The sequence below is a fragment of the Anopheles darlingi genome, chromosome 3 (assembly GCF_943734745.1).
Source record: "Anopheles darlingi chromosome 3, idAnoDarlMG_H_01, whole genome shotgun sequence".
NCBI classification, from domain to species: Eukaryota; Metazoa; Arthropoda; class Insecta; order Diptera; family Culicidae; genus Anopheles; species Anopheles darlingi.
The window spans coordinates 51101160-51128392 of NC_064875.1; the positions used below are offsets into that span (position 1 = coordinate 51101160).

Sequence of the window (27233 nt, forward strand, 5' to 3'; positions counted from 1 at the left end):
GAATCGCGGATCGTCTTCTAATGCTCAATTGCGTCTCGCTCGACAAATGCAATCGGATCGCACCCGGTGCCCGATCTGCCTGGTGCCGACAGCTGGCAAAGAGTGTCCTCTGACGTCAGCCGCGCCGGGTACGGGACCAGATGTGTCTGGGTTGTTGGCTTTTTTTTTTGGGGTGGGGGGAAGCATCTGAAACAACGAAATTTTCCTGTTATTTTATCGCTTTAAAAATAGTCATTATTGCATCACACACGCACCGGTCAGCGTTTGGGTGCGTCTTGATAGTTTCACTCCCGAGGATCGAGGAGGATTCGGGGGATGAGCGAGTGGCGGAGTTTTTGGTTGAAAGGTTGAAGCGTCGACGACCGCCAACCGAACCGACGTGGAGTGGTGCGAGAACAAATATCGGAGAGCCGCAGCTAGAGGAATGAGTTGGCAGCAGTACCCCGCATTCGCAGTACGGTACTCTCGTCACGGAACGTACAGAGAGTTCGGGTTGGGGGGCCGGGGGCAATAAGCAAATAGCACAGCACCGACCGACAGACAAACCAACCGACCGGGTGGGGAGGAGTAACGCACATCAAACGGTCAATATTTGCACTTCCGTTCCCGTCGCTTCCCTGCTGTTGTGCTACTCTACTCCTCCTCTTCTTCCTCCGCTCTGCTGGGGCGTGAAGGTCTACCGGACTGGTCTGCTGACTTGGCACACCAGAAGCGGAGGCTGGCCACACGGTACACGGTGTACGGCTCGGATGATCATTTTCTTTCTCTCTTTCTTGCTTTGTTGGCCTTGGCAAAAAGGGCAACAATGTTTGTGGCTCACATGCTGCGGTACAGCACCACACCGAGGTTCGCGAAACCCACTCAGCCCCACGCACACACACACACCTTCGACAGTTGGACATTGGCAGCACGAAGGTACACGGCATCAGTTGTTGTTGTTGGTAGGGAAGAAAAAAAAGAACCAAAAAGCACTGAGCATCCATCTCTCTGTTGTGTGTGGCTCAGATTTATGATGAGGCTTTCGGGGGGAGGGATGCTGGACCAAAACCTTTAGCTGGACCGGTCGGCGGTGAGTGACGGATGACGACGAACGCGAAAATCTCGGCATCGAGAGATCGATTCTCTCGATCGTGCGAAGGGAGAGCAGGCAAGATCGCCAAGAGAACGCCATGCAGCAGCAGCATACTTGACACTTGGAGAGCCCATAATGCCATGAGTGCATGCGAATTGCACTCTCCGGTGCGCCTCCAGCAGTCGATGTGGTGGTGACAGCTGTTGACGTTGACGGGGGCGCATAATTTCAGGTTCAGGATCGCGAAAGGAAATCAGTTTCGCTTCGTTTTTTAAATTGCGAGCTGAAATATGCATCTAATGAGCTACTTCTTAATGAACATTTGAAAAAAACAAGACACTTGAACTGCGTGTACTCCCCGATGTATTCCGACGTGCGTAAGAGCTGCTTATCATGCAGCTCTTCCTAAAGCCCATTCCTGGAAGCGATATGCGATATCTATCGATTTTTTCTATCGACCGGTAAGCGCTGGCGCAGTTATCAGGGTTCAGCTTAGAATAGTTCAGAGCTAGTGGAGTAAAAAACTGGAGAGCTGTTTCGTTGCAAAGCCACCAACAAACGTCACCAGCACATGACGACGGCTTAGCGAGCCGCCCCAAAAACTCGTTCCGAACTCGTTCCCCTGTACAGCGCCCCCCGGGCGGCCAGCTCGCCGCGTCGTGCGAGCGAACGCGAAAGCCGGCGAGCTGCTCACCTGTGGACGTGTGGCGGAGAGAACGCGCGTTGGCCTGCCACCATCTCGGAGCCGAACCGGCTTCGGCATTCATCGCGCGATCGTTGAGCCGGACGTACCGTAAGGGAGCGCGAGCTTGATCTTGTGCGAGGCGCTCGATCGTCTCGTTTGCTGTACGAAGGATTGATTGAAACCCGTTGTTGCACCGGCGGTGATTCATCCATCCGGCATCCGGCGAAGAACTGCACCGTGAAAGTGCAGTCCTTACTCCGAGGTGAAACTAGAACACACCGGGAACACGGCCAGAGTGGCCAATAGTGCTGGTGGTGGTGCTGAAGGAAAGTGTTCGTACAGTGTGATCACCGCAGCAACTGTGACAAGTGGTTCCAGCAGCAGCAGCAGCAGCAGCAGTCCAGCACAGAAGGTGTGCGGCATAAATCGTGTGTCCGTTTGTCGGTGCCGCAGTGTATTTGTGCCCGGTATTTGTCTTTCCGTGTGTGTGTGTGTGTGTCTGTGCGTGGAGGAAACGAAGAGAAGAAAAAAGGAATTTTCATTCAGATTTTCCTCCCTCTTCTCGTAAAGTGAAGTGAAACACGCACCTCATAGTCCGTTTCTTCGCATTACCATTGTTGCAGTTTTGGTTGTGGTTGTTGTTGACCGGTAGTACCATCTGTTGTTAAGGGGCTCGGTTTCACCGGAAAGTGAAGTAAGTAAAACTTCTTCCGGAGCAGTAGAATGGGATGACCGCGGTCCGTAGCCGCCTTCGAAATGGACCGTCCGGATTATTTATGCTCTGCGCACCCCGTTCTGTATCTTGTCTTCTTTTGCTTCTTATGCTCCCTTCTCACTGCGCTGTCCGTTCGTCTCGGTTGGTTTTTTTCCCCCCTGAGGGAAGGGTGTTCTTTGTCCGGCAAAAAAAAAGTAAAAGTTAAATCCTCCGTCCCCGGGACAGCCGGCCATCTCCTATGGCTCATCTCTGGCTGGCGTGGATCTCAGGCGGCTGCCGGCTGCTGGCGTTGCTTATTCTTTTTCGTAGATTAATATGCTGGGCGTGCAAAATGCCTAGTGTAAGAGCAAAAACGGGGGAAGGTATTCATGGGGAACGGAAACTTTGCGCTCAAGGTCACGCAGCGTGTGCGTGTGTGTGTGTGTGCGTGTAACGAGATTAGTATTTGATGGAAAATGCTTTGCCGCAATCGCCAAACCCTCGGCATGAGTTTTGATGGAGCAACCGATGGAGCTCCAAAAACCCGGTAGCCATTGAGCATTTGTTGTTGTTGGTGTTAATTCGGCATTCGGTGCTCCGAGCACGAAAAACGTTGCCTCAACACGCACGGCCGAGAGGCTTGCACGGACGGAATTGCATAATAAATTGGTGACCACGATGGTGGCGCTCGGGCCACGGAAAGGTGTTTAAGAATTCATGCTCACGAAGGAGCAACGTGGCAGCACCAGCACGGGTGGTAGGTGCCCGCGCGTGGTACAGAACACGCCGCGATACCAGAAAATTAAATTATATGCAATCACTCTTAAAGAGAGACAGAGAGAGAGCGAGAGAATAGAGTAGAATAAAAGAACAGAGAGAGGGAAACGCAGCAGATACCAAAGAATGAGGGCCGTGACCGGCCGTAGAACATAAAATAGAAAGCAATACACAGCACAGCGTGTTCTAAAGAGTGGGGGGAGGTGCTGGCACGGTCTGGACTCAACCAGGTCGCGTACCAAGCCACACACACACACGAACCAAGACAAGCGCCACGATCGAACCGGAGACCGGTGTGCCTCCCGGAGAGCGCTTTCAAGGCCTCGCGAGACTGTTTAGCCTCACCATCACCACCTTCGGGGGTGACTTCGAACAGCTGGTAGAAGGTGTCCGGTGTCCGGTGCCCGTTCCGGTACCGGTAAGTTCCATCGTTCACCGTTCACCGCAGAGCCCATTACTATAGTTCGTGTACTAGTTGTTTGGTGACCCCGAAGGTTGACAGTTCAGCTCACTATCCCGCACTAACTACTCACCTTTGGTGGTGGTGATGACGTGTTCGGGAATGGGGTAGAGTGGCCAAGTCGCCGGTTTTTCTGTTATCGGTAAATCGGCACACTGGGAGCCAGTGTGCGAAGTGCGTAACGCCTTTCTCCGTTACTCCGGGGGCGTTATTTGGACAAACGGTGGAACCGTGCAAACCGTGTAGTCACGAGCGCTGTATAGTGTGCGCGCGCGTGTGTGTGTGTCTGTGTGGATAGTGCAAACAGATTCGGTCGCGTTTTGCATCTGAGATAAGCAGCTTTTGAGAGAGAGAGAGAGGGGTAGCGAAAGAGGCCACTACCCTTTTTGTGTTCCACGAATAAGCATTAATCATTTTGGAAGGTAGAACTTAAAATGGTGATTGCAGAAACGGAAGATGCGTCAGTTCAAACATCCCTTGTGTCATACTGTGTCTTTAAAATGCTCAGTTTGTTGGGGAATGTGTTGTCCCTCTTAAAACTAGATACCTGTTAGGTTTTCAGGTCAGAAATCTTCTCACATCATGCCCGGCGAACGAGATGAATGGACTATTTTCGATCGCGTCTAAGATGCATGATGAACCACCTGTTGGGACATAAATATATATATTTATGAGCCATCGCCCAAGCGCATCTTTTTTTGCCAAAAACAGAAGGTTATCCACAGATAACCGCGTGTGTCAGCAGCGAGGGGAAGGAGTAGTACACCTCCTTTTACCCCTTCTGAGCGCGCATGTGTGTGTGTGTTGCAATGTGGCCCCGTGCACTCCGGTTGTCCTGTATCCGAGAATAGAATATTGATTTATGCGATTGGGGGGGGCACCGTCGTCATCGGATCGACTTCTACCTGGTTTCGCTTGGCCATGGTGTGTGTGTGTCGCTTGGATTTAAAGTCTAGAAGTCCCTCTCGAACGAAGCTACCTGGCTGGCTGGTCGGCTGCAGCGTTCTCTGCGCTGATCTGCGATCTGTCAGAGTACCACGCGGCTTAGACGTAGGCTCGGTTAGTACGAAGTTCATTTACTTCTTCTCCTTCTTTTGGTGTTTCTTCTACTTCAACTGCTGCCGTTGCTGCTGCTGCTGCTGCTGTTGCTGCTGTTGCCCTTTTGTGCCAATTTCATGCTTCTCCGGTCGCCATAGTGGTACTGTGTGGCACAGCGAACTAACAGTCGTCTTAGAAGAACCGTTTTCACGTTCCCCAACCACCCACCCAGGCCGTTAGAAGAGCCCGAGCCCGAGCCCGAGCCCGAGCCGGGAGTTCAACGTGCAGCGCGGCGAGCGAACCACCGTTTAGACGTTTAGCTTGAGTGGCTGGCTGGTAGAGAGCTTCGGTTGGCTTTCGTTACGTTCGGATCCAGATCGATGAAAAACGGTGCCTTTGACCTCCGCTGTTTCCGCAGCGCTGTTGCGGTGGTGGAGAGGTGAAGCTAGTGGAAGGGAAGGGTCTACGCTTTGGCTCTGCAACAACTGCCGCTAATCCCGGTAAACGATCGCGACGCGAAACGAAAACCAAAACAAAGACACTAGTGCTCGCGAGCATAGTCCCCGCGGTTCAAATCAGATCATAATTCCTCTCGCCCTCTCCTGTGCCGTTTCTGAGTTCTATGTCAACGGAGGTACTCCTTCTTGGCGTCGCAGTCGTCGTCGTCGTCGTCGTTCCGGAACGCGATGGCTTATTTATCGATTTGCCGCTTTTCGCGTTGATTCGCCTTTAGGGGTTCGATCTGCTTCGATCGGCTGCGATCGGCTGCGCAGCGGTCTTGAACTTGAATCGATTTGTTTATAGACCTCCTTCCCCCGTTCGCCGTTCGCCGTTTCGATCTGTCGTGGGACATTATTACATGTTTTGCGCTAAATTATTATCCGGCAATCTGGCGAGGGGAGAGAGGCTGCTACATGGAACCTGGAGATCGTCGAGCGCCGAAGTTCATTGATAAACGCGGCGGCGTTCGCCCGTTTTATGATCGGCTGCTGCATGAGCGCGAGCGCAAAGTGAAGCGATACCCTCGATTGTCTTGCCCAACCCGCCGTCGGTCGGACGGTCCGGACGGTCCGGACGGACGGTTCAGTTCGCTGTCCTGGGAAACAGGTTTTCCTTGTTGGCACAAACCAGCTGCCCGTTCTTTTGCACAGAAAGGGTGTACGGGGGGAGGCCGCGTCGCGTCTGCCGTACACACACACACATACACACACGGAATCGTACATAAGCATGCCCACCGGTTCCGGGGGCTCCGGTCCCTTCTTTGCCTCTTCTTTTTGGATGATTTTTGCTTGCTAGCTGGCTGGTTGGCTGGTTGGCTGGCTGGCGACGATCCCGGGAGCCTTCGCCGAGGAAGAACTGCACACAAGAACCAGGACCATTCCCGGGGTGGGTCCCGGGGGGGGTGGGAAAGCTGAACAGGTTTCGGGATGGATGGTGGCTTACGGAAGGGCACACAAGGAAAGGAGCAACAGCAGCACCATAAACCTGTTCCTCGTTGTTTTGGGATGATGTGATTTCTGTGGCTGGCTGTGTGCGGCTGGATTCTCCTCCCTTCTCCACTTCCTCGTTGGCACAACCGCCCGGTAGTCTGGAAGCGGAGGTTGCAGCACAGCCAGCGGGGTATGTGTAACAGTTGCAGATCGCCAATCGATCGGGTTTAGACTTGCTGGGAAACTTGCGGTCTTGCCTGGGACCACCGATCATGTGTGTGATCTGTGCCAATATGTGTCCGTCGTCTATCTGTCTGTGTGTGTGCGTGTCCAAGCCTTCAAGTCTCTGTAACTTGGCTCCTCCGATGGTGGACAACACCGTTTGAGGGTGGTTTTTGGGATGTTTCGGTTTTCTCTGGGACCACGACGTCTTCTGTGGACGCCACGCGATGTCGCGATCATTTGGTTCCCTCTCTCTCTCTCTGTGTCTCTCGACTCGATGGAACCCAAAAACGACGTCCAGAATACAAACATGATTGCACCATTGGCCCGGAATGGGAGATGAACACACCACCACCAACACCGAGTACAACGCCAGCCATCAGGCACAGGATTCCGTCCGCCAGGACAGGGGTTGACGACGATGAAATATTCATAAGTGTCAGTCCGTGGGATGCGTGTTGGGCTGGCTGAAAATGCATTCGATTCTTCCGGTTCTTTCGCTTTGGGTTTTTCGTTTCGTGTCTTGTCCAAAATATAGCGAATGAACTGGGCTGTGGGTTTGTGGGAAGTGCCCGTGTACGTGTTGCCCGGAGCAATAATGAAACAGATCAGGTGCAGGAACATCGAAAACGTCGCATGATGGCTGGGCGAGCTTGATGACCAGCAGGAGAGATTTTGTGTGCCGGCGATGGTGCATATTGTATGCCAAAGCAGCATGCATGGCGTTGTATCCAATTGTGCCGTTATTTTGGATTCAAAATGGATTCTTTCTGCGAAAGAGTTTCTTTTGTTTCTTGGTCAAGCAATTTGGAATCATTTATTCGTATCAGCTTCTGAATCTTGGGATGACATAGATCAATAGTGAAAGGCATATTTTCTTCGTTTAGTTATGTTGATATTAACATTTTTTGAACCATTTATCTGAGCAGCTCTGTTCGGAGAGCGATCAAAGCGCAAAGTGATGCCCTTCTCGCATTGTGTAGCGCAAGACTTTCACGCGTCTTATTCTAATCACAACAGTTTTTTGAGGATCTTTTAATAAGTCATAGATGAGCTTGAAGCCGCTAAAAACGGAAAAAGAGTAACATAAATACTACTAAACAATGAACTAAAGGCCAGAATGAAAAGATAACGAAACTCTCGGGGTTAAATAAATTTAACAACATCATCGCTATCAAACATCGCATCGCACCTTGCCATTTCATTCACATTTAAGCGAGCGAAATGCGGAGGGCAAACGAAAACGCAAGAAAGTGCGAGTCATACTCCCAGGGGCATATTCCTTCCTGGGTTCATTCTGGCAGATCAGGCAGTCGGGCCTGCGCCGGGCCTCCAGGCGATTAAACACAATTACAAACCAATGCCCCAGTCACCGGAAGCATCTCTCCGGAGTTGCTGTTGTTGTTGGTGCTGCTGCTGCTGGCAAAACTCTCTCTTTCTCACTCAGCCTCTCACTCTGCCTTTCCGTTCCCATGGCCCCTAGAGAGAAAGAGAGAGCGAGTGCTGGCAGAAGCTGGTGAACTCCAGGACCTACAGCCGGAAGAGTAATTAAGCTCTCCGGGGTTAGAACATTAAAATCATCGCAACAGGTAGCCGGTTCCGCCGGCCACGGCTCATCCGAAAGACGCCAGAAGACGGGTGCAGAAAGGAAAAAACAACATAAAATTACTCGTCAAAATTATCCATCAACCACACACCCTCAACCCCCACCCAGTCCGGGACGCACTGGCCGGTACCATTGGCCGGTACGATCTGATAATGGGCCCAGCCCTCGATTAATGCTCTATTAAAGCAATCGAGTGCGATCGTTCCGATTTCCCGGTGGGATCATCGTGGCTGTGCGCACACACACACACTCAGTGGGGGTTGTGACCTTCGGTAGAACCGATGGCCCCAGTTGAACTTCTTTGAGGGTGCAAGAGAGAGAGAGAGCGAACTTTTAAAGTGGTTTCCGCCGGTAAACTTCGCTGAAATCGAAAACAGCCATTCCGGGCGATGACGGTGGCCGGCACGGAAGTGCGCCATTCGCATCGTTTCATTGGTGATCATCGAGCACCGTGCGATCGATCTGGTGTCTTGGGATGCAAATGACCGGAGTGATCGGATTGATAGAAGATCAGAAATCTGGCAAGAGGAGATCTTCGCTCTGAATACATTTCAGATGGCAGCAAAAGGTCGACTCCAGTAGGTAACGGAATACGAAGAATCATAAAAAAGGGGCTAGGATCGCGAGCCCTTCCCTCACACACGCACACACCACGGAGACACAAGACTGTCACCTGACCATAGATCATAAACCTCGTAAAAGGGTCGAGTCGAAGGAACTCGCGTCGTCCGCGTGTCTACATTGGAAACATTATGTCTCATCTGCTCGCTCATTTAATGTTTCCACGGTGTTCACGGGAATTCGTTTGCATAAATTTATGTACCTTCTACCTACTCCACTTGATAGAGTTGCTTACGGGGCGCTGTTCGTTGTCCGATACGCAATCGCATTATCGCCGCGCCGGATCTGATGACCCGCGAGTGGTGGCCCCACGGTGGGAAGGGTATTCTCGTCGCTTGAAGCAGCAATTTACGAGCGAAGCAAGTGCAGTAAAGTATCGGCATTTGAGGGAATGGGTTCCGAGAAGGTATACCGAAGCTGTATTCGCTGCTGAATAAGGCAATCGGAATATTATGAAGCGCTTAGATACGGTGTCGGTCGGTTGGACTCGGTTTATTCTTATCTCGATCGGACCGATCCGTTGTTGGCGCACTCTTCGCACGTTTGTGGTGGTGGTGGTGGTGGTGTTTGGTGCGAAGGAGGCAGCTGGATTGAAATGGGTTTCTATTTTAATTGTTTATTGACGGTCCGCGTAACTCTTTTTTTTGGGACATTCGGGCGGGTCGTGACGAAGTTTGTTGATCGCGATTCTCAGATTTGTTCGAATGTCAGTCGTTTATGTCGTCGAAGTACATTATTATGGAATGAAGTAGCATTACATCAGTTATCAACAAGTCTTTATGGACGTGGTTTATCTGGTTTTTTCTCTTTTGGAGTCTTTTTTCACTTACCTAGTATACTTGTATAATTGGTTATGTGGATTAGAGAAATAAGATTATCCAACTCCAAGTGAAGATATTTTTGTTAATCACAAAAGTCTTTGTGATATCTATGATACAAGATCTTCATCAACTACCGGTAGCCAAATGCAAATGGACTTATTCGTTGTTGTATGTTGCAAACATACAACAGCAATAAACAAAATGCAAAACGGTTTGTTATGTTGTACTTCAGTCTCTTCTAGCACATTGTACACATTGGCCACCTAACGTGGTTGTGTAAATCATTGATACCATCGTCACACTGACAGCAAAGTTTGCCATAAATCATTCCCCTAAATAGTTGGAAAAATGTCTGCAAACGTGACCACGAGCTGCTGGCTATGTAAATGCCGCCCCAAACTACTATTAAGCTGTCGTTTTGTTAGAATTAAGTCAAGCAAAACGAATAACTAAAACCAGCGTGTACACCGTTCGAAGCTCGTAACTTCTTCACGCCACGCGCTATCTGATGCATTCTCGCTGATCCACACACACACACACACACACACACAGTCGCGCCGGAGGGCTGAAGATTTTTGGGAAACGATAAAAAGTTTTTCCCATCGCTGTGGGGCCAAACGTCCAACATCGGTCGGTCCGAGTGTCGTCTTCTGGTGTCTGGCCGGATGGATAAGAACGCGACTCCGCATCCCCCCGGAGCGTGTGTTCTCTGGGCGTGTGTGTTCTTGCCACATTCGCTGGTGCATCACGCTCCCACCGGGAGTGGTACACGAGGTCCATGTTTTATGTTTTCATTTCACCTCATGTCCACCCGAACCCGCCCGTCATGCCCATCGGTGTCAAGGGTCGGTCAGTCAGCCAGTCACTAGAGCAAATAGAGCTGCCACCACTACTACTACTGCGGCTGCCGCCGCGACTGCAACGTGCCGGTTTTCGGAGCAACAATTTAAATTCAATTACAAGTTGTAAATTCCCCAAACCGCACCTTGTTGCCCCTTTCGCTGTTGCTTTGCTGTGCCCTCCCCCCCACCAGACGCGAAGGACATTGGCTGTCGCGCTCGCATTCCCGGTTCCGGTTCCGTGATTCCGTTCCGGAGTGATGGCTACCACCACCAGCAGCAGCACCAGCTCCAGCGAAATGGACAATGGTGTGAAATTGATGTCATGTGCTGACCGCGATGGTTCTTTCGCGGTTCCGGACCTCCTTTGTGTGTGTTTTGTTGTTGCATCCCTCGGCGAGGTTTGACCCCTTCAGGAGCCTTCAACTTTTCACTTTTTCGTCCGAAGAAGCTCCATTATCAATTCATCGCCCACCGCGTGACGCCATCGTGACGACGCCAGACTGGACTGCTGAAACTTTCGCACTCCTTCTCTCTCTCTGTCTCTCTCTCTCTCTCTCTCTCTCTCTCTCTCTCTCTCTCTCTCCCGCGCGCTCTTTCTTTTATGTGCACTCACTTTGTCTTGAGTCCAAATTTTATGAATAATTGTTATTACACTCTCCCCACCAAAAAGGAGCAATCCTCTATCTCGGTGCAAGTAATTTTTGGTCAGCTGGTTGTTGTGGAGGTGAAAACTTTCTCTCCCACCCGAAAGAAGGCCCACATGCGCCCGCGTATATGTGCAGTGGGTGAGATGAGACCGTTTTGAGCCACCGTTTCCCTCCCCAAAAAACCACCAACCAGCGGCACTGGCACTGGAGGAGTTGTTCGCATTATTTGCATTGAATTTCATTAATGACTATTCAAAGATGGTATCGCGGATCCGGCAGCGGGCAGGCCCCGGTTAGATGATTAGCCCCCCCCCCCTTTGCCAAGGATTCCCCTTTGTTTTCCAGTGCCAATTCCGTGCCGTGATACTCAATTCGCTGGATTTGATGGTAGCGACGCAACGCGCATCAGCGAACAACATCCTTAATTGATTTTTAAGCATTATTACCCGCAGTAGGGCGGTCGCGTGGTATTTCGATGTTTATTAAGCAATTGAGTGAGTTAGTGTGTGCGTGTGTGCCTGTAGCACGACACTCTAGACGTCACGCTGGCTGATGATGATGATGATGATTATGATGTTATGAAGAGGAGTTTTGTATTTTTTTGAAAGCAAAATCAATGTTCAATGAAGTCATTCCAATGTTGACGTCACTATCACTAATCTAGCATCGATTGAGTGATAGTGAGTTCTTGTTTTCGATCGAACGAGCTTCGCATCTTTCCAGCATCATGAGATGCGAGAGCGACATCGACACACACACGGAAACAGGGCCCAGAACCAACCGATCGACCGGTGGTGGAACTAATAATGGTTTTAATTTAATTGTAAACCATGCACCACCAATACCATTGACCGTGTCCTGGTCAACGGGCCGTAACGACGGGAACGTAATTTACCGCGGATCTGGGCCCTGGGGTCTTCTCACCCGACCGACTGTATGTTTTGCAGGACACCGAGGTTCACCTCACCTCTTGCACCTGATCAGCACCGCCCGGCCGAAGAAGCATTCCTTTCTCAACTTCCCATAGCGCCTCCGCGTCACGGCGGCATGACGGATCGGAAACGCTGCCAGTGGGATGGGAAACGTTATGGGAAACCGGCAACCGGAGGGTCGGGCGGCAGCAGCAGCATAAAAAAAGGTCTTCGGAAGATCTTCTTTTTTCCGCTTTGTGATCCGCTTTCCGTGTTTCTCGTTCTCGTTGCGTTCTCGCGCGCCGCGTCATCGCCGTGTGCAAGGTGTTGCAGAAGGCAGAAGGCAGAAGGTCTCGAGAATGGATGGCACCGACCGAGGGCACGACGCCCCAGGAACGATCCGCCACGCCGGTGGGCACACGGAATGATCTAATGAGTGATTCACAGACAGAGAGAGAAGAGAGAGAGAAGAGGGGTTATGCGTCACTCGCCGTCGTTGTCGTCTTCGTCGTCTTTGCGATCGTCGCGGTCGTCGAGCATCGTCGGTTGGGAAAGTGTTGGTCTCGCGACCATCGTCGCAGTCCATCCCATTAGTCAGGTGTTTGAAGGCGCAAGGGCGCGCCTTCGTGTGTGTGTGTGTGTTGGTCCCGGGAAGGTGTTAGAGCACGGGAATCTCAAGAATTTCAAATCGATGCATGATCCGACGCTGAAGAAGGTGTCGGGTGGGAAAAGGGGTAAATCAGTCTTCTCGATCCCCTTTGACGTTATTGCATTCTCGGCTCCTAGAAGCAGAGAGGGGTGAGAGAAGAAGTGAGAGAGAGAGAGAACAAGAAGAGAGACAGCTGACAGTCTTAAGGGGTTGTGGCTATTGGGCGAGAGATATCGAGACGACGTTGATTGGATTCCTTGGGTCTATTCGAAAAGACCGGCCGATGAATTGAGATTTCTGGCTCAAGATTGTTAAGGCTCTGAAGGTCGTCTCAGAGGGCGCACCCACCCTCAACCAACCCCCTTTTTCGATGGCCGATGAATCATTTTTCGATTTCACCGCAAATAACTCAAGCCGCGCCTCAGCTTTAACGGAGACGACGGGGGAGTTGGCACCGAGACCATACGTATGTGGCCCAGTCCCGGGAGACCACCCGCGTACCGCGTGGTGTTTTGATGTTGGACCAGAATCGGCAACTCGCGTCAATGGTTCGTTACAATTGATACACCATCGAGCTGGTGGTATAAGGAGTAGTGTGTGAGCTTTGACTGATGTTAAAATAGAAAACGAAAGTCCGAAAGCCTGAAAACCTGTTGAAGGAAAAGTAATATTTTTAATTGTTATTTCAAAGCAAGACGAATGCTGTTTTGTAAAGTTAATTGGTTAACTATAAAACCAATTGGGTTGGGATTACGTTGTATTTAGGATTTTTTAAACGTAATTTTTGAAATTGATCAAAATAGCAATAAGCTACGAATTGTTAAATTGTCTTTTAAAAATATGTCCACTCTGGATAATTTGCAGTACTGAGGCTTGCTACCTGATCGCTTATTCAATTAAATTCGTCTGTTTCCATCTAATATTTCTTTTAAAATGTGTTTAGATGGTCTTTATAGTTCATTCCATTGAAGCTATTCGATTAAAATTTTGTAAGAAATATGTTTAAAAGAGCCCACTTACTTATAAAAAAAAAAATCGCCCATAGAATCGCTCTAATTTATCTGCTCCAATTTGATTTGTTAGATAATCATTTCTGATTGATTGATCTTGATTATCAATTACAATCTCATGAGAGTAATTAATTAACCATTGGAAATATTAACTCAACGACATATACAGTTGCGCAACGTTATAAATATTTCTTCGACATCAAGTTCATAATTTGGCATTTAAAACTCAACGTCCGATATAAAGTTTATGGCAACTGGGAGTGTTTAAACGTTGAACTCGTAAAATGCTCTCGAAAAATATATTAATAATGCTGGAAAAAATATTTCCTCCACCATCGTTTGACCATCGACTGTGCCGTCGAATCGAATCGAAAAGTTAAAATAGAAAAAGAGGCCTTCCACCGAGGCAACCCATCCGGACGATAACCAAACCACAAAACCAGGAGCGGCCACCCGTCTGACCACCTGTGCCTTTTACTGTGGTTTTTCCTCATTTTCAATTTGCTCACTGGACTCGCTAGACCCAACCGAATGACCTACCGTTGGTAGCGAAACGCAAGCGAAATGCCGCGAAATCAGCGAACCTCCGTCATTGGCGGCCACATACTCCGGCCCACAGCGCATTTTGTGGAAGTTCCAAAAATTCATAATTATGCAAAGCGCTGCAACCGCACCCGTTAGTGTGGTGAGCGGCACCGCGACGCCGGCAACCGTGGGGGTCAGTTTGGTGAAAATCATTATGTCTCAATCCGGTCCCGTTCCCGCTCATCGCCAGCGATGGCCACAGTCTCGAGCAACGCCAGAACTCGAGCACGCTTCCGTCACTCCGCAGCTTCCCGATCGGTGGCCACTGGCCACTGTGTTTGCATACGACGATCGGTCACTGTGCTGGTCTCTAGGGACCGACAGAGATAGAGAGAGAGAGAAAAGCACTTCGAACCGATACCTCGAGCTTCGTTGCGTCAAAATGGTGGCGGTGCGCCCCTGGCTTCAGTCCAAAAAACGTGACCAGAAAGCGATAATTGGTTTGGAACGGGGACGACGACGTGCCGCCGGTGGTGGTGGTGGTGGCGATGGTGTTGAGGAAGAGGTGTTGAAATGGAGCCGAAATCAGTGCGAACCGAATATGTTGCAATTGAGGCCGACCACCGGCATCACCATCACCATCAGCAGCAGCAGCAGACGAGAGACGAGAGACGAGAAGGCTTCCGCCGGGTCTGGATTATGCATACTTCTCGGCACTCACTCACCGGCACCGTGCTCCGTTGGGGGGTGTGGTGGGTTTGATGAAAAGTTAAAGTTTTTCCCGTCGTGCTAGCCAGCTCACTCCGTGGAGTGCAAAAAGAGAGAGAGAGAGAGAGCAAGTCGTACCCGGTGAGGTATTTCCGTCTGATTTGGTGTGAAAAATGGGCGCGCGCGCGAGCACCATCTTCTCGCGATGGAAATCAAAATGGAGAAACTGAAATGTTGCTGCAGGAGAGTGTTGGGTGGGGTAGTAGCGAGCGTCTGTTGATACGAGTTTGATCGACTTTCAACTTTTGAACCTCCTCTCCCCGGGGGGCTTGAGTCTGGGAGTTTAATCTCGTTTGTGCGAAACTGCATCTTGCGAAGATCGTTGCACGACAACGGGATGCATCCATCTCGTTCTTACCCCGGGTTGGTATCGATGTCGTAACGGTTTTTCTGTTGCATAAATTTCCACCAAACTCCGGCTCCGGATCTAGCTGGCACACTGGGTGGCGCCAATGGATCACGACCAATTGGATGAGCACTCCACGGTGATCGTGTGCAGCTCTCTTGTGGTTCTTGGTGGTGGCTTGGCACTCGGAAACCATTCTTGTGCTGTGCTGTGCTAATGCTGGTGTACACTAGAACCGGTTTCGCACCGAGGAACCATTTGCTGCGGTTTTTTGGGCCTTCTCCTTTCGGTGCATTCGACGGCTTGCACCATTGCAAGACCGCTGGTGAGTTGGTTGCAAGTAGAAGCAGAATGGTGCCACGTAGTAGGATGCGTGATTGTGTTCGTCCGCCCGCGCTGCGCTCTTGTGCTGCGTTGACATTGAATGGTCTAGAGCGATAGGGTTTAGTATAGCACTTTACATAGTAATTGGGAGTTATTAGGTGTTGGTGGGGTCGTCGGGGGTCGGGTGAGCGCGTGACAATCACTCCCGCGACGGGGCGGTTGAAGTTTGGTCAACGTAATTATAGTGGCATACCGGGGTTGCGCACCCCCCCCCCGGGGGTGGGGTCGATTTGCACGTATGGCACGGCATATTTCACGCGCGCGCGTGTGTGCACGAGCCGGATAATGCGTTGGTTGTGTTAAGCAAGTCAATTTTGAATCACAGACCACCTCCCTTTTGGTGCGCTCGAGTTAACGAGGTTCTTGGTGCGTGCGTGGCGCTGCTGCGCGTGTTGATGTGTGGATGGAGAATCGAATTAAAATTGGTTCTAATGTGGGTTTCATGGCTAGAGAGAGAGAGAGAGAGAGAGAAAGAGACGTTCGGTGTTTCGTGTACGTTCGTGTAGATAAGCACAGGGTTTTTATCCACCAATCGTTTTCATAGAAATGATTTGCTTATGTTTTTGAATCTCGTAGGAAAAGTTGTTGCTACAAAGTCAATAGCTAGTTGTAGTTGAACGGATAACGATTTGTGGTAGTTACAGAGAAGAGATAGATTTATTTGACTCATAGTAGGAGGACATAACAATATGAACAACTATAACAGATTCAAATCAAAAGACAAAACAGTAAATGTTGATTAATTATTGTTAACAGTCTACAGCATTGTTGATAGTTGAACAGTATATATTCGCTACTTTATTTGTTAAACTTCAAACCTATTCTGTGTTTTAGGTTTTACACTTCAAATGAATGTGTAAGAAGAGGAAAGTGAAGATGTTTAATTTTTTAATCCATTAATTCGGTTCATTTAACGACTTTTTTCAGACAAAACTATTAAATATAACGTTTCAGGAACGTTAGGTAGCGTTTTGAAAAATAAACACACAATATTTAACTCTAGTGTCAATTTTGTAAAAGAATGTAACTTAAACAAATGTCTTGTCAAATGTTTGAAATGCCTCAAACAGTTGTGAAACATAAGACTATCCTCCACAATAAGCAAGCAAAAGGAGTTGAAGGAGCGAGTAGCCACGGCTAGCAAGTACTTCATATCCTGCTCGCATGATGCAACACCTCATCCCTGGCACCACTCTCCCCGTTCCATTGAGAGACCTTGAACGAAGAGGAAGTGGTGGTCGAAGTGAAGTTGTTTAGAACACTTCGTAAGCGTCAGCACTACTTCCATCCATCCGCTTATCCGCCGTCCGGTAAGGCCTAAGTATCATCCTCGACAGCACCGGAAAGGGGCAGCTGATGGGTTCGCGTGATGTAATTCCCATGTTTTTTATGCTCATCATCCTCTCACGGATATACCGACACACACACACACACACACCCACGGTCGTACCGTTACCACCGTACACACACACACCCACGGGTACGGATCTCATAAACCCATGAGAACGTTACCAGATCCTGTCCGACTTTATGCCAGTTCTCGTCCGCTCTCCACGCTCGGGACTAACCGGAACCACCTACCGGGGGAGGGGAAGGAGGTAGCGGCATCAGTGGCGGGTTGTGCAACGCCGATGGGCACGAGTAGCAGGGAGCATTGGCGAAGGTATCCGGTTGCACCGGACCGCTCGATACGGGAGGGGACGGGGGTGCGCACACACTGAAGGGTATTATCGGCAATTTGCTGACGTTTATACGATGTAATCGATGCCCCCGTGGATCCCGGGGCCAGGGACCGATAGAGGCCTCCGCTGGTGGGGTGGAAACAGGACAAGTGCAGCAGTCCAGCGGACGGACGTCGATATGGGATATCGATCGATCGATGATGGCGACGACGACGATGACGCCGGTGATGATGATGGACGGAACGACCATCAATGGCCGACGCAACTATGTATGTACACACACGCACACACACACACACACACACATCTCGTTCTGCGTTCTGCGTGGTCTCTCAAGGCGCAAGACATGTCATGGATCCCGTTTGGAGCGGTACACCTGAGCCTGGGCCCTTACAGGTCAACTCAAGTTCGACGAGGCCTCAAGTGTCTCGCAGACACATTAATCCACGAGCTGCCGGTGCTACGACGCCCAGTGTCCCGTGTAATGGATTTGGCTTTTTGCAACATGCTCGTTGTGTGCGTGATACTGACACAAATTAAATTTCGCTCCTCATGCCCTCATTAGTGTCGGTTTTTAGAGACGCGACACGCGAGCAGAGCCCTGGAATCGGTTTGTTGGTGTAAGTGGACCATGCCCACCCGTTAATCCTGGGCCAGGGATTAAACCTTCTTATGGGATTAGCACTCTTCATTAGCGAACATTAAAGTGGCTTTAGTGCTTCGTCTTTGTCGTGGAAAGTTGGGGGAAGCCCAGACGACCTTCAGTCTCGTGCACGTGGTCGTGCACCAGACACCACTACTACGTCGCTGTGCTCCTTAAAACGCGTCTAGTGTTGCTGCTAGTGTCAGTTACGGTGCGAAGTTCCGCAAAAGTCGCTACAAGATAAAGCGTACTGACAAAAAACAGTCCGTAGCTCCCTCAAAAAAAAGTCTTGACTTGTGATGGATTGAACTGAAGTCTGGTGTTGTTGTGGCCCACATTTCATCGGTTTGATAACACTCCTGTCGGTCTACGCGCACACGCTAATGGCGCCCGGTGTGGTGGCCCGGTTATTATGTCGAGCAATTGCTATCGAGGAGGGGGATGTTGTACATAACAGTACAAGAGCACGAGCGCGGGATGCTGTAACAGGGATTGGTGGGCTGGTTGTAGGTGATGTCGGTCGGTGAGAGAATATCAATTTCCATCTGCGTGTGTGTGTGTAGATCAGCACAAAGCGATCATGCGATGGCGTCTGATGCGGTTGAACTCGTTGCGTTATCCCCCGCCGCTCGGGGTATCTAAGAGGGAAGGTACCCATTGAACTGTTGGTAACCTGCTTGCGGGACAAGACGTTGACAGCAGCCCAACAGACAGCCCCAGACAGCCAGTTTTCCCATGCTGGCTGGCTTCGAATGGCGCGCGCGAACGGAAACCGGATGGAGGCAATCGCAAGGGTTCACTCCGGCCAGAGTGAATGCTCACATGATGATGGCGGCAAAGGTGGCGTCGCGCGTCATCCTAACCAATTGCGGTGCGGGCTCTGAAGCTGTGGCGCCATCATCATCATCACCACCGGGGTGGGTAACCTTCGGTGGGGTTTGCATAAGTGGGCGCCACAAGGAAAGTGAAAGCATTGCGGCGCATCCCGAAACGCCGCCCGCCGGTGGCCGCGTGGCGCCGATTAGATTCGTATCCAGGGGCTTTCATCGATTCTGGGATCGAGTTATGCTCGGCTCTTTTTGGCTCGACATAACCCCCCGTCCGGGACAGAGAAGAGGAGCTTCCTTTCCAGATGATGGAAAGGCTTTACGCTAGAGGGTTAATTATTTGTTGTAACGATTAAATAGAAGCTAATCAATGTCTTAGATGCGCAACATCTGTTGGTGTATTGTATTACATAAATTTGGATGATTTGTGTAACATGATCGGGGTTGTACGATTTAGCGCTGCTCTTATCAGTCTTCTGTGATCGAACAATGATTTAAGATGATTCATTTGTTGAATAGAGCTACCTGAAAGGTTCAGTTTGCATTTCGAATGCGAAATTAGTGTGAAATCCTAAAGTGATTATATAAAACATCAACTTTTCATCAGAATACTCATAGCGAAGATAAGATAAATTATTAAAACGGAAGCGAATAAAAAGAAAAATGTTTTTGAACCTAATGTTCAAGATATTTATTAAACAAACTAAAGAGATTCTAAAGATCATCATAATTATCCTGTTGAAGGCTATCAGATGTATTTACTTTGGCCTCTGTGTGCGTAAATTGCACTCGATACAAGAGCTGATCAATTAATACTGTTTCAATGGAAATGGATCATTCGTATAGTGTTTTCTCACTACATATAATACCTTCAAAGGTTTCCATATCCCATTAGGTTTCATATCTGATATCAAAAATATGTTTTCGGTTCGCCTTGTGCTCGATATGCGAGATTGATTCCCTTTCTGCTGATTAGGCTCGTATGCTTTTGTTCCACACTCCATTTTTCCACCTTAACGACCCCCAGCAACCGCGCTTAGAGCCCTCCTCCTAATCGGAACTGGGCACTTGTGAAAGGTTACCATCGAGAAGCGATGCATTGCAACCCCATCTCCATCGTCTCTTCTCCTTTAACCGTAACCGGATGGTGTGAGCTACGGATTACTTCCTTCTTTCACACACTCGGCACACACACACACACGCACTGAGCATCACAGTCACGGTGCCGAAAACCACGGCAAGGCACCGAGCGTTGTGTGCGGCCCTGGAAAAGCAGGAAACAAGCAATCATTATAATTCAATATTTGAATGAAGCCACCGACCGAGGCCGAGACCGAGGCCGCGGATATGTATGTTACATTTTCCGCGCTATCATCACGCGCTTTTGCTCCCCTTTTCCCCGTGTCTCGTTTCGTCTCGTCTCGATTCCGATTACGTCTCCGTATATCGGGGTCGGAGAGGCCGAGATGGAGAGGCGCCTGTGATGATGCCGATGACGGTTGAATGGTGCGAAATTGGCATCATTAGAAGCGTGCAGTTTGGCTGCCAGCCTGCCGGTGGCCCGCGGCAAACGAATGCACTCGCACTCGCGCCTTTGGAAAATTGGTTGCCGATGTTGGCGGCCCAATAGACGTCACGAGGGCCGGCGTGCTCGGAAAAGCTGAATGATTGGAAGAAAAAAAAAAGATTATTGGTGGCGGAAAGTGAGCGAAAAAACAAATTTGCTCATTTTTTTTGTGTGTCCATTTTTCACGATTTTCCTCGATGTGTCGTAACGGTTGTGTCGAACGAACCAGACAAAGACAGTTTGATTTGAGTTTTCCAAACTCGATTTCTCAATTTTTGGTCCCTAGCAGCCTGAAATCGTCTTGGAAGTTCGATTTGTTCCAACACATTGTGTCAGATGAGATGAGTCTTCGTTTATCGAGATAGCATCGGTACTGAAGGACGATGTCTCTCTCTCTCTCTCTCTTTCTAACCTCTCACGGTAAAGGAGGTAAACGAAGGACGCTTGAAACGAGTTGGTGTCTGATGAGCACAGGAAATTGAAAACCCCTCGACTATCACTCGCACCGACATCGCGCAAGGTGCAAGATTCTCCTTCGAGTTTTCCTTTATCAATTTTCCATTTTTTTTGCTTTTCACATCTTCCGAGCTGGCGAGTACCTTGCTTAGGGAGACGATGCAATAGTTTCTTTTGGACGAGCTGTGTGCAATCAATGCAATCGGACGATCTATGATCGAGTGTAGCCTTTGCTCTGTTCGTTATGTCGAGTTTCTTTTGTAGAAAGCTTTCTTCTCTGGGCGGGGTGTTGCTGATGAGAAACCAGGGGGCAAATAGGCAGTTTAATTCGCATCGAGACGAATTAGAAAGACAAACGAAACACATATCATTGGTGTTGATGGTGCAGGTCGATTTAAAGATCAGGTAGATAGCACAATGATTCGATTTGATTTTGGACTAAAGTGTCGATGTACTGTACTTTGAAGTCTCTGTGTTGTGAAGTGTGTTCTGGAAGAAGATTTTTCTATTTTTCTTTTCGTGAAACGTTCTCCTGTTGTTTACTCCGTTTATATCAATGTGATATGTTCCATGATTTAATCGTTCCCTTTTAAGTTTAATTTTTTTTATCTGCTTAAACAGTCTAAAGTTTTTTAAATGAAATTTTCCATAAATTGAAATTGTTGTTGCAGAGTTATACTGATTCTGTTATTCAACTAAATCACACTCGTTCGAATATCCATTGATCGATGAAGTAATGCAGTACGAAATAGACCAAAAATCCTAACTTAAATCAAGCTCGTTTTTAGATTTGGTTAATTAATCTTTGCTATTGTTGTTTGCTCTTTATTTGTTTCCGTTCAAATAATTTGCAAAAATAATATTTTTACGGATGAAATTGACCGCTTAAATCGATTGGATGATTGTGTGCATCCAATAATATCAAAGAAGGACTTATGCAAACAATCTGTTTGTTTAAAATAAGTGACTCGCAATCTCGAATGACTCACGACTAAAAATAGCAAATCATGTCTCCACGATGGGCTGCATGATGCTGCAACAGCAATTACTTGGTGTGGCTTCGACAGTAGCAACAGAGACTACCAACCAACCAACCATCCAACACAATGTTTACCATAAGACATTAGACGTTATAAAGCCATTTGCTTAACGGCGCATCGTCGCATGCAAATGGTGATAATGCAGACAGACCAATCCGGGCCTTTGGCAGACAGCAGACACTAGACGAGCACTAAGCCGAGTCGGAAAGGGATAGAAAGCTAGCTTAGTAGCGCAGGGCGTCGAGGGTTAACTGCGCGAGTGAAACCGTCATTTACATGACTTTCCGCACGTTTGTTTGAAGCACAAGCTTACGCGCGCACGCGTGATTGTGTGTGTGTGTTTGTGTGTGTTGGTTAGTTGGAATGGAAAATTATTTATTGCCGCATGCGGCCACGATATCAAAACAGGAAGCACTCAATCCCAGCATGACAGCGGAGCGATCAGAGCGAGAGAGAGAGAGAGGGAGGGAGGACGAGAGATGATTTAATGCTTTCGCGACGATCCGCGTGGCCACGCGGGAAACCAGAGAAAACCTGATCAATTAGCCTCCCTTCCTCTTCCCCTGCACTTTACTGCCTCGTTTCTTCTTCAGCTTCCGCTGTGAGTTAGATGTTGTGTTGGTGAGAAGAAAGGAAGGGAGGGCATTATAGCGGAAGCCCCGATTGGCAGCTGCAGCTGCACTGGGAATGCGTGAATGCACTAATCTGCACTTTTTGTGCACCTTCCCCCCACCCCTACCCCACCACACCAGCAGAATCCTCACGTGCACAGGAAGTGAAGGGAATGTGGGCACGGAACCATTCTTTCGCAGATTCACAGATTCATTCCCCCTCCGATACACTTTTCCTCCCTCCGGCCTTGTCGGGCTTTATGTCGTCATGGGTCTCGAGTGAAAGCCCAGCTTGGCAGTCCACCACATTAAGCGCCACATTCTGCGCCACATTTTCTGGGTGAACCTTTGGGGAGTTTGCCATTCCACCGACGATTCCGTTTGGCGTCGAACCGGAAGCTGCACATCAACCGCAGCGAGCAGAGAGAAGGAAGAAGGAAGCAGAAGCAACAGAAAGCCACCAGTGTCAACATGGGGCTTACGCCAGAGCATGGCAGATGACATGTCCGTTCGTGACCATTTCGAAGGTTTTAGCGTCCCGGCCGGTCGACAATCCTGGCCGAGCATTCAGCTTCCAACCAATCGCCTTATCGCCATTCGCAGGTCATTCTAACACCGTTCTACGAGTCTGGTGGTCTTTAGTCCAGGCCCTCGAGCCCGGATTTTGCGTCAAAATGCGTGTCCGCATAATGCGACAGTGAGCAGCGTGGAGAGAGAGAGAGAGAGAAAAAAACCCAATCGGTGCGCAATGGTGCATGGTGGTGCACCGGATTGCACCGTTCCCGTGCTAGTGGCCATGCTGTAGTGGCCACCGGTGGCCTGATGCTCATCTGCAGACTGCGGTGTTGATGTTTGTGCGTGTTAATAGTGTCGGAAAGTGAAAAGTGAATCCCGTCGCGGTGACCGCGATTGTGGCGGAACGCGATCCCGCGAGTCGAGTGAGTCGTACAAAAACGAACGAAGGAACGGTCGAAGGTGCAGCAGCAACCAGCAGCATGGATGGACCGGATGGGCTGATAACGGTGCGGGTCCAGTATCTCGTGGACAGCGATCCGTTCAACAGTCTCTCGATGTACCCGATACCGTCCCGGGCGCCCGTCTTCTCGTTCGCCAGCGCCGTTCCGCTGGCCACGCAGCTCGGGGCGCTCCTCCGGCATCTTGGGGCACCGCAAAGGGTAAGCAGAGAGCGGGGGTTGCAAACGAGGTTGCGGTCGAGTTGGGTTCCGGGGGAGGAAGGACTTCTGAGTAGATGACTGCGGTTGATATGCTAACAGTTGGGCTTTTTCGGTTGCGGTGTTGGACTAGATGTCAACTGGGGTTTTGTAGCTGTTTGTAGTAGCTAGAACCATTTTGTTTAGGTTAAGGGTGTATACCGTTGAGTAACATCATGTGTTGCAATTATGGTGTAGCATTAGCAAGAACTAGCCTAATAGTACCGAAGATATACATTGAAACCTAAATTTTCAATCATTAACTGTATCTTAATTTCAAATAACGAGTACAAAGCATGGTTAAGGATGACAATTTATTTTTTTTTTATAAAAAATTAACGATTTTGTCAAACACGATTTACATTTTTGCAATTTTTTAACTTTTCCGTTTTTTTTTAATTCAATGGAATGCTTGGTTTAAGGGCATTATTATTTGAGCAAACAGCAGGAATAGCGTAATGCCATAAGTTTAAAAGTACAGTCCAGTTAAATGAGATCAGATGTGTCAAGTAAGGACACATATTTTGGATCCTATTTGGCCTGGGAAACTAATATCCCTTTTTTTTTTAAATGCAAACAATGATTTATTTAATAATGTTAGATTCACGCGTATTGAAGCTTTAAATGATTTGCATGAAGCAAGTTATTGATTTTTAGTTTTATTTTATTCGTTCATTTGTTTGCTTAGTACATTAGTTCCTAGGAGTTTGACAGTAGAACATGCTGTTGGATAGAATAAAAGGTTTTGTTTGGATTCTGCAGGATTGTTAAACAGCATACATACTTTGTTGTATTGCTATTAATCAAAAGTACATTTATGAAATGATTAAGTCTACCAAATAAACTTGAATAAAGCCCTAGGACATTCTCAACTGGTAAAAGACCTTTCATACACCTAACATGGCTACCATTCCCCATCTCCAGGCCACCGAAACACGAAGAACGAAACGCAACTAAGCGAACATCCACAATTCTGTCAATGTTTCGCGCAAATGCTTCTCGTAATTCGGTACTCAACCATGCTTTCCGTTCCGTTCCGGGATTGGCGCATTCCGCAAATTGAATTAATTCGGTTAGATAACGCCATTTACTTACCGGAACGTCATCCATCCAACGTTTTAATATTGCCGCCAACCCCCCATGCTGGTCCGTGCCAGCATGGCCACTGCCGGCGACCCATTTTCGGCACGTTCACCAATAAAATTCATTGACCGACGGCCTCTCCTTCCCGTCCTCGGTGGCGGCGACGCATCAAAAACTGGAAAATGAGATCTACGCTCGCCGTGTGTGTTTGTACGCCAAAGCGCTTTCTTAAGACAATGCAGACCTCTTAAGACCTCTGGCATGGAAGCAGACACATTAGCCGTTCCGTGCACGTACGAATATCGTTTTTCTTTCCAACTTTTTCGGGGGAATGAAGAAAAGACGACGGGACGAGGGAAAGGAAAAGAGCGCGGAGTGTATGAATGGGAGGATTGGGTCACGTTTTGCTGTGGTTTGGTTGTGGAAGGAAGCGCAAAGGAAGCAATGCGTGGGGGCGGGCGCGAGCGACGCTCGCGTTATGCGTTACGTTTCGATTTCCGGTTTCAACTGCCGACCGTCACCGAAGCCAAAGGACACTCACTGGGCGAGACATTACGCGAAAAGCACCTCTCGCTCTTCCGCTCACTGGCCTGTGAATGGCGTGCCGGGCGTTAATTTGCGAAAAAACAATAACAATAAATTGCTCGCCAACTTTCGTGTTCGCCTCTCGCGCCATGTTGTTGTTCGAATGCCTGCTCGAACAAGACGCACCATCACGACACACGTGTGCGCCATCTTCGAGGAGGTACGCGAGGGGTCCCTGATTGGTAAATTTGTCGCGCGACTGGTCACTAATGGAAATGGCTTTTATGCTGGCCGCAGTCCGTGGATTCGGGCGATAGAAAATGAAAATGTTTTTTGGATCGCGGACGACGCGACAAGCTGCCACTTCCCGTGTTCCGTGTCCGGGCACTTTCTTCGCTCCATGTTTATGCGCTGTCGTGTCGTGTCGTGTTGCTGGTGGTTGGTGCTCAGGTGTTAATTGCTTTCGAAACGGTAGCTGATAGTGTTAGTACTATTCGACAAATGTGTTGGAGGAAATTATGATGTTAAAAGCTGTGGTTGTTTCTACCGCCAATCGTCGGTGGCGTCGTTCTGGCCCTGGCACTCTCCCCAGGGCCATGCTTTGGCCTTGATGCTTGTCACATATCATGATGGACCGACCATCATGCGCGGTAAAGCGAAGAGATCTTCGCGATCGAGCATTGTTGTGAGGTTATGCGATTTCCGAAATGGCCGCAGATGGACACTGGCACACCCGGCGCTCATCCGGTTTGACGATCCGGTGCCGAATTGTTGTTTCGAGCTTCGAGCGATCGATCAACAAGATGGATCTGCAGTCGCATCTCGCGTCGTCCAAACAATGCTGGCACCGGCAATCTCCTCTTGCTGTGGACTTATCGCATCGATCGTGCGCTCCGAGCGCAGCATAGTTTCATTGCCAATTTACGGCTGTTTTTTTTATGGTTGCCGAATCCAGAGGCGTTTAGAGAGATCAATCTAAACGCTTCGCTGGTGGTTGGGCGGTGGCGTGCCGTGGCGTGTCACTGTCCGGAATGACCTCGCGAACCCAACCACCTCTCTCGCTTAATGTCCTATTGAAATTCAAATCGCAATCGTCGCAAACGATGCAGATTCTCCGTCGCTTGTTCCACGGTACGATTGTTACTTCATCCCGTAGATTGTGGCCGGAAAATCTCTCGCGCCGCATCTCGCATCATGGCGTCGCGGTTGACCTACATTTCGGCCACGCCACGATCACCGATCGATCACTGGGCATCTCTGGTCGCGGGCGATGGATCGGGCGATGGATCGGTGCGAGCCCAAAGCGTAAGGCCGTAAGTCGTTGATTCTCATTCAGTTTCTCCGTTTTTGCGGTTTCGGCACGTCTTGGGGCACGATTTTCGCGCCAACCAACCAACCCGCTTCCGGTCCGGAGTGAGTGCGTGCATCGCGGTGGTGCATGCGAAATGGCGCCTGCTGCTGCTGCTTACGTAAATGGCGGTGTTGGGATGCCAAACGATCGTTTCGTGCGATCGATCGATCGATCGAAAGTGTTTCCGATCCAGCCAACGCTGGGGCTCTCTCAATGGACTTTCCACACTCCAGCACGTGCGTGACAATGCTGTGAGGTGTGGCACGTGGTGTGTGTGACATGTGTTGGTTGCAATTCGATTGTTTTCTCGTCGTCTCGATCGTGTTGCTACAGACCACAAAAATAACGAAGCGAATTGAAATGGTAAATTGAATACCCAGAGAGCATTAGAGTGCGTCTTTAGCGCAACCAAAACTAAATGGAGAAACCAAATGGAACCACTTGATTACAATGGTATCACGGCCTTTCAATTAGGGAGTCTCATTAGCTGTGGCACCAAATGGATTGCCGAATTGAAATAGAAACTTGTTAAAGGTATTAGTGTGTAAAGAGCGTGTAAGTGAAATGAAAAGATGCATCGGCATTGAATGCCTCATTGATGCTGAATCGTATAAACTTTTTCTAAATGAACAAACATTTATCCTAGCACTACAGAAAATCGTATAAAGTTTGTAGTACAATCTTCTACACTTCGTGAATTGTGATCGATTAAATTATACAAAGAAAATA

The 27233-nt window shown here is 49.1% G+C and overlaps 1 protein-coding gene across 4 annotated transcripts in view; it reads left to right on the forward strand.

Annotated features, from left to right (window-relative positions):
• The window catches only part of LOC125955780 (FH1/FH2 domain-containing protein 3), a 75320-nt gene that overhangs the window by 4951 nt on the left and 43136 nt on the right, over positions 1-27233 (forward strand). The window contains exons 1-2 of one of the 4 annotated variants that reach the window (XM_049686937.1): positions 1866-2451; positions 22938-23509. The exons of the other annotated variants lie outside the window; for them this stretch is intronic. Of the exons in view, the coding sequence (XP_049542894.1) occupies positions 23330-23509 (180 nt within the window). The 5' untranslated portion in view covers positions 1866-2451; positions 22938-23329. Of the gene's footprint in view, positions 1-1865; positions 2452-22937; positions 23510-27233 lie in introns of those variants that run through there. 4 annotated transcript variants of the gene reach the window in all.